The sequence below is a fragment of the Scophthalmus maximus genome, chromosome 4, assembly GCF_022379125.1.
Source record: "Scophthalmus maximus strain ysfricsl-2021 chromosome 4, ASM2237912v1, whole genome shotgun sequence".
NCBI classification, from domain to species: Eukaryota; Metazoa; Chordata; class Actinopteri; order Pleuronectiformes; family Scophthalmidae; genus Scophthalmus; species Scophthalmus maximus.
The window spans coordinates 1,493,355-1,500,000 of record NC_061518.1 but is presented as its reverse complement, the minus strand read 5'-3'; the positions used below and the strand labels follow the sequence as shown (position 1 = coordinate 1,500,000).

At 48.0% G+C, this 6,646-nt stretch overlaps 1 protein-coding gene across 3 annotated transcripts in view; it reads right to left on the bottom strand.

Annotated features, from left to right (window-relative positions):
• The window catches only part of iqgap1 (IQ motif containing GTPase activating protein 1), a 47,379-nt gene that overhangs the window by 27,849 nt on the left and 12,884 nt on the right, over positions 1 to 6,646 (bottom strand). For all 3 annotated transcript variants that reach the window (XM_035629074.2, XM_035629073.2, XM_035629075.2), the window contains one exon: positions 287 to 443. In XM_035629074.2, coding sequence (XP_035484967.2) covers positions 287 to 443 — 157 coding nt within the window. The remainder of the gene's footprint in view (positions 1 to 286; positions 444 to 6,646) is intronic.

The following is a 6,646-nucleotide window of genomic DNA, read 5'->3' as shown; positions in this document are numbered from 1 at the left end:
TTTCTATGTATTTCTTGTACTGGACTGTAACTTATATCGCCCGTCTGACCTTTTTAATTATTGTATTTCAATGTGATTTCATGTGTTTCTTCCCAATTGCTTTTAATGCTTCATGTAAATCACTTTGAATTGCCTGTTTGTTGGAATGTGCTATGCAAATAAGCTGGCCTGGCCTTCTGCACACATGTGAAGTGGCAGAAACCAACTCGCAGTTTGCTCATGCAAAAAAAAAATTATTTATACATGTCGTTCAGAGAGGCATAAATGTGAAGCGACGCGTTTTCACCTTGTAGCGCGTCTGCTCGCGGTCGTAGATCTTCTTGATGGAGACGGTGCGCGGCGCGAAGAAGTTGCCCAGCTTGGCCAGATAGACGCCGTTCCTCAGCCCCTCCTCCAGCTCCGTGGTGGGGGGCAGCTCCTCGTCCAGACAGGCCTCCATCCATCTGAGAGGAGAGAGGAGCGTGAGTGACACACACCACGGTGAACACACGAAGATGAGGGACAAAACATGACACATAAATGAATGGAAAAATAAATAAATAAACACAGTTTGCGATTAAAAAGGCCATTTCTCCATTACTACGGCCCTTTATTTCTACATTTATTTATTTATTTTCTAAATTTTTTACATTCATTTATTTATTCATATTTTTAATTTCCACATTTATTTTAATTTCTAAATTGTTTGCAAATTTATTTCTGTATTTCTAAATTTTTACATTCATTTATTTATTCACATTTTTATTTCTTAATTTTTTATTTTTACATTTATTTATTTATTTATTTATGTATTTCTACATTCATTTATTTATTTATACATTTTTTTTTTATTCCTGTATTTCTACATTTTTACATTCATTTATTTATTCGTATTTTTATTTCTACATATATTTATTTCTACATTTATTCATTTATTTCTACATGTTTACATGTATTTATACATTTGTTTCGCTCTGTGTCATTGTAGCTGTTCGAATCACATTTTTCTTGATCAAATCGACTCGATCATCTTATCGAGCATCGGCGCGTTCGTCTCAAAGACGAGTGGACGTGAGCGAATATGGATTTGTTGCTAAAACACTGACTGTCACCGTGCTGCGACGCAGGTTCACACGGACCTACATCATCATCATGTTTTATTATCCATGTGACACGTGGATAATAAAGCTCCGTGGCGACGAACCCCGGCCGCCGGTGACCTCTCCTCCCGGGACACAAGAGTTCCCGACATTCCTCACGTTTGACTTTTCATTTTCCCACATTCCTGCTGAGGGCCCGCGTCGGCCCCCGGGGGCCGCGCCGAGCTCTCGCACCCCGGGATTCCACCTCGCATCATTCCTGCTTCCCGGTAACACTTTGACTCCTCCGGAATTCATCTCCGAGGAGGAGGAGGAGGAGGAGGAGGAGGAGGAGGAGGAGGAGGAAGAGGAGGAGGAGGAGGAGGAGGAGGAGGAGGGGGAGGATGAGGAGGATGAGGAGGAGGAGGAGGAGGAGGAGGAGGAGGAGGATGAGGAGGAGTAGGAGGAGGAGGAGGGGGAGGATGAGGAGGAGGATGAGGAGGAGGAGGAGGAGGAGGAGGGAGGAAGAGGAGGAGGAGGACTTGTAACGCTCTCTGGTTCGACCCGACTCGACCTGCTTCCGTGACAGATGAGCACCGACTGGTCTCTGTGCTTTCACAACCATCTGCAGCTGACGACCTCACGGCCCAGTTCTTATCTAACGTCCCTCGACAACACAACAGACGGTTGGACGTCGGGGTCAGGGGTCAGGGGTCACCGCCACACGGGAGGTTTCCCCCAGAAGCGGCAGAGTGCAGAGAGAAGAGCAGGGGATCATATTTTTATTCACACTTCATTTACGTCGAGCGTGAGGCTTTTTCCACTGAAGATCAAATGTGTGTCGAGGATCAGCCCCCGGATTGTGAAAGAAAACCTCGAGTTTTATCATTTGGCCCGTGAGGAATTTCACAGAGTTGAGGTCAGACACATCAAACGGCCTCGCTCCTCTCCTGCTGAGAAAACAACCCCCCCCCCTCTTCCCCCTCTCTCTCTCTTCTGCAACGAGGATCTTTGTCGAGCGACTACGAGGTTTCACTACATCCTGGGGGAGATTAGAAGATTCCTTTTGCTCACACACACACACACACACACACACACACACACACACACACACACACACACACACACACACACACACACACACACACACACACACACACACACACACACACACACACACACACACACACACACACCTGCGTTATTGGAGATTTGAGGACCTTGACTCACTGTATTCCATTTAAAAAGTACTAATCTTACAGTAACAGAAGATCCTGAGTCCTAATCGTAACATTAGACGCCTCACTCTCAGGAATTTTCTTGCCGTTCATTTCTTGTTAAGACACACACACACACACACACACACACACACACACACACACACACACACACACACACACACACACACACACACACACACACACACACACACACACACACACACACACACACACACACACACACACACACACACACACACACACACACTCTGCTGCGCTGCACGACGACCAGCTGAAACAACTTCCCTCCCAGGAAGTCGTGACACGGGGGTCTCGGACAGGCCTGCCATTCAGGTGACCAGGCCCAGGCCCCCCAGGCCCCCCAGGGCCCCCGCCCCCCCCCCGGAAAGGAACACAAGCGCCCTGCTTTCACTCGACAGCGCAGCAGTGAAAGGCTCCATGAAGCCTGGGCCGGCTAATGGCTCTCGGATCAGGCGACACGCCCTTTCCCAGGCTGCAGCGGCACAAACAGCGACACACCCTCCGGGATTTATTTCACACCGCCCACGGACGACGGCTGGATTCCAACAACATCGGGAGCGCAGCCAAAAGACACGTCAACCTGCGACCGTGACACAAATATGAAAACCTTGTCTGGAATCTGCAGAATTCCTCTCAGGAGCAGAGAAGTGACGGAGACAGAAGGCGGACGGGACTGGGACGAGATCGTACCAGTTATGATTATTCATGCATCACCCTCGTGATGTCATGAAATCTCTCATTGTACAAAATAAACAATACAGGAAAAAAAATGTGCACTTGTTTTACATTTTACGTCAAATAAATTTTATTCTTTATTCAAGTTCTATATATTTTTGGTCGTCTTTGTTTGTTTTTTTCTTTTAATTTATAGTTATTAATGATAAACTTTCTGGTTGGACTAAAATATCAAGCCTCAATTACATTTCGGCCCCAAAAAATCCATATCGGTCGAACTCCTTGAAAAAACATTCCTTGATCCAGTTCCGGGTTCTGGATCCCTCCGTTACCGTCGCCATGGAGACGAGACCTGTCTCTTGATTAACGTTTTCATGCAAATGCGTCCAAAGCTTTTTTCCAGAACTTCTGCTAACAAACCAATGACAGCGACTCCTGGCTGGAGGTGCAGTGATCAAACAACAACAACAACAACAACAACAACAGCAACAACAATAACAACAACCATGACCAGCTGATTGGTGGACAACGTACAGAACTGTCTGCTTGGACGTCGGTGGATATCTTTCTCCCCCCGGACGTTCGGGTCAGAGATCAGTTTCACGTGGTGATGTGTCAGGTCGACGGCCTCGAGCCGAAAAAACCTGAAACCCACGATGGTGTGAAAAGCGCGTGGACCCCGCCCGCCCGTCGCAGGGCAGGGAAACGCCCCGGTGCACAAAGCAAACACACTCAATTAATGCAAGTCCGACCCCAAAAAATACATGGAACAGGCGTGACGAGACCGAACACGATGTCGACAGAGACTCCGTGTGTGTGTGTGTGTGTGTGTGTGTGCGTGCGTGCGTGCGTGCGTGCGTGTGTGATGTGAGCCTCATCTGGCAGCAGCACAATGTCAAGGTCCCGTTTTTCTAGGCCTCCTCCACCTCCTGAGGACCTGGAGGTGGAGGTAGTAGTCGCAGTAAAATATTGCATACATATATATACAGTATGTGGAACCAGAACAGTCAGATCAGGTGATCAAATCATGAACTGTTTGAGCTTCTAATAAAACAAAATGAAATGAAGTAAAGAAGAGACAGGAGGGAAAACAGAAAAGATGAGTGAGGGCCAAGTCGCCCATTACATGCTTTGCTGCAGCACTGGAATCTGTTGTGCACCAGCTGACCTCGCACCCCCGCGCCCCAACGCCCCCCCACCCCCCCTCCTCCTCGCCACTCATCGTACGCCTGATCGCCGCCGACACTGTGTCCGTCACGCTGCCGCGAGGAACACGCGCCTGTCGCGTTACAGAGCAGGAAGTGATATGACGTGATTTTGTTTGGGGACAACACGAGATGGGAACACTGAACAAAAAAAACAATTAAAAAATGCTAATACGATCATTAAACAACAATTAAAATCACAGTGAGTGATTCCCTAAACTGGAGACTAACATTGCATTCCTCACATGGACGATGCCATATGACTGGAGTTTATTATCATATTGTTCCCTCTTTGGACTCATTATTATGACATAACAAGAGGGGGGGGGGGGGGGGGGGGGGGGGGGGTGCTTGAAGACACGTCGACCCACAGACGTGAAGACAAAGTGCTCAAAAGACGAACCCGTCCATCGATAAAACAAAAAGCCAAATATTCATCTTGCTGCATTTGTTCATTTTTCTATGATCGAATGAATCTAATCAAATTGAATATGTTTGGATTTGGAACCCGTTGGAAAAAAGTGAACATTAAATAAACATGACGCAGAAATAAGTACATCAAGTGTCTCAGCATGACAGAAAAAGTTCCATCATCCATCATGAAAGAAAAGAGCTCATTTAGTTCTTTTACTTTTTAATATAATCAGACCGTTAACACAAGAGAGCTGATTTAGTTCAAATATTAAAAATCTGTCCAGACGTTCATTTTCTACTTGTGACTAATGGTTTATGTAAAATGTATGAAACTGGAATAAATAGAAAATTAATTTTCAAATAACGGTGATTACGTTGTGACCCCTGCTCTTGTTTCCAGCCGGTTTAACGGCTGTGACCTTTGACCCCTCTGCGGCCCTCAAGGCCCCCAGGTCAAATCTGAATGGCAGCGTCGCAGCCACGACGTCCCTGGAACCTCCTCCTCCTCTTCTTCCTCTTCCTCTTCCTCCTACTCCTCTTCCTCCTCCTCCTCCTCCTCTTCTTCCTCTTCCTCCTCTGCCTCCTCCTCCTCTTCCTCCTCCTCTTCCTCTTCCTCTTCCTCCTCATCCTCCTCTTCCTCCTCCTCCTCCTCCTTCTCCTCTTCTTCCTCCTCTTCTACCTCCTCCTCCTCCTTCTCCTCCTCTTCCTCCTCTTCTACTTCCTCCTCATCCTCCTCTTCCTCCTCCTCCTCCTCCTCTTCCTCCTCTTCCTCTGCCTCCTCTTCCTCCTCCTCCTCCTCCTCCTCCTTCTCCTCCTCTTCCTCCTCCTCCTCCTCTTCTACCTCCTCCTCCTCCTTCTCCTCTTCTTCCTCCTCTTCTACCTCCTCCTCCTCCTCCTCCTTCTCCTCCTCTTCCTCCTCCTCCTTCTCTTTCTCCTCTTCTACGTCCTCCTCCTCCTTCTTCTCCTCCTCCTCTTCCTCCTCTTCTACCTCCTCCTCCTCCTTCTCCTCCTCTTCCTCCTCTTCTACCTCCTCCTCCTCCTTCTCCTCCTCTTCCTCCTCTTCTACTTCCTCCTCATCCTCCTCTTCCTCCTCCTCCTCCTCCTCTTCCTCCTCTTCTACCTCCTCCTCCTCCTCTTCCTCTGCCTCCTCCTCTTCCTCCTCCTCCTCTTCTACTTCCTCCTCCTCCTCCTCCTTCTCCTCCTCCTCTTCCTACTCCTCCTCCTCTTCTACCTCCTCCTCCTCCTTCTCCTCTTCTTCCTCCTCTTCTACCTCCTCCTCTTCCTCCTCCTCCTCCTCTTCTACCTCCTCCTCCTCCTTCTCCTCTTCTTCCTCCTCTTCTACCTCCTCCTCTTCCTCCTCCTCCTCAGCCGAGGACGCTTCTCCGGGACGGAAAAAATCCAAACTGGAAGAGTAACTTGCGGTGTCGGGTTTCTCAGACGCCCAGGTGAAGAGGAGGAGGAGGAGGAGGAGGAGGGCGGCGCCGCGGGGCCTTTACGAGGCACTGATCCCTTTTCCCTTTCATTCCTCCCTTTTCTTTTCTCACTCTTTCATTCTCGGCCGTGTGACTCACGGTCGTTCCCGGAAAAAAAACAACCAGCAGGAAACTGGCATCTCCACGGCGACCGCCGTTCAACAGAAACACAGAAACACCTTGTCCGTGTTTACGGCCGCGTTGTTTCCCCCGTGGTTACCAATTCTTCGCCACAATCAAATCCTAGATTTATGGTTAACAGTTTTAGATGCTGCGTACATTACGTACAGTATGTACAGTAACGTACTTCCTCGTTTGACTGGGTGTGAACCGCTGCCTGGTGTCAACAAAGTTTCCAAAGAGTCTTTTCTCTTTCTGTTAGGTCACGGTGATTTCCACCTGCTCTGGGTTCTGAGTCATATTTCTTCTGCTCGTTTACAAAATATAATGAGGGTTGGAACTACTGATAATTACAGTTATACATTTATTTCTGATTATTGTTTTCATTGCTTGGTCTACAAATCCAAAGATGTTCAGTTTACTGAGACGAAGGACAAAGC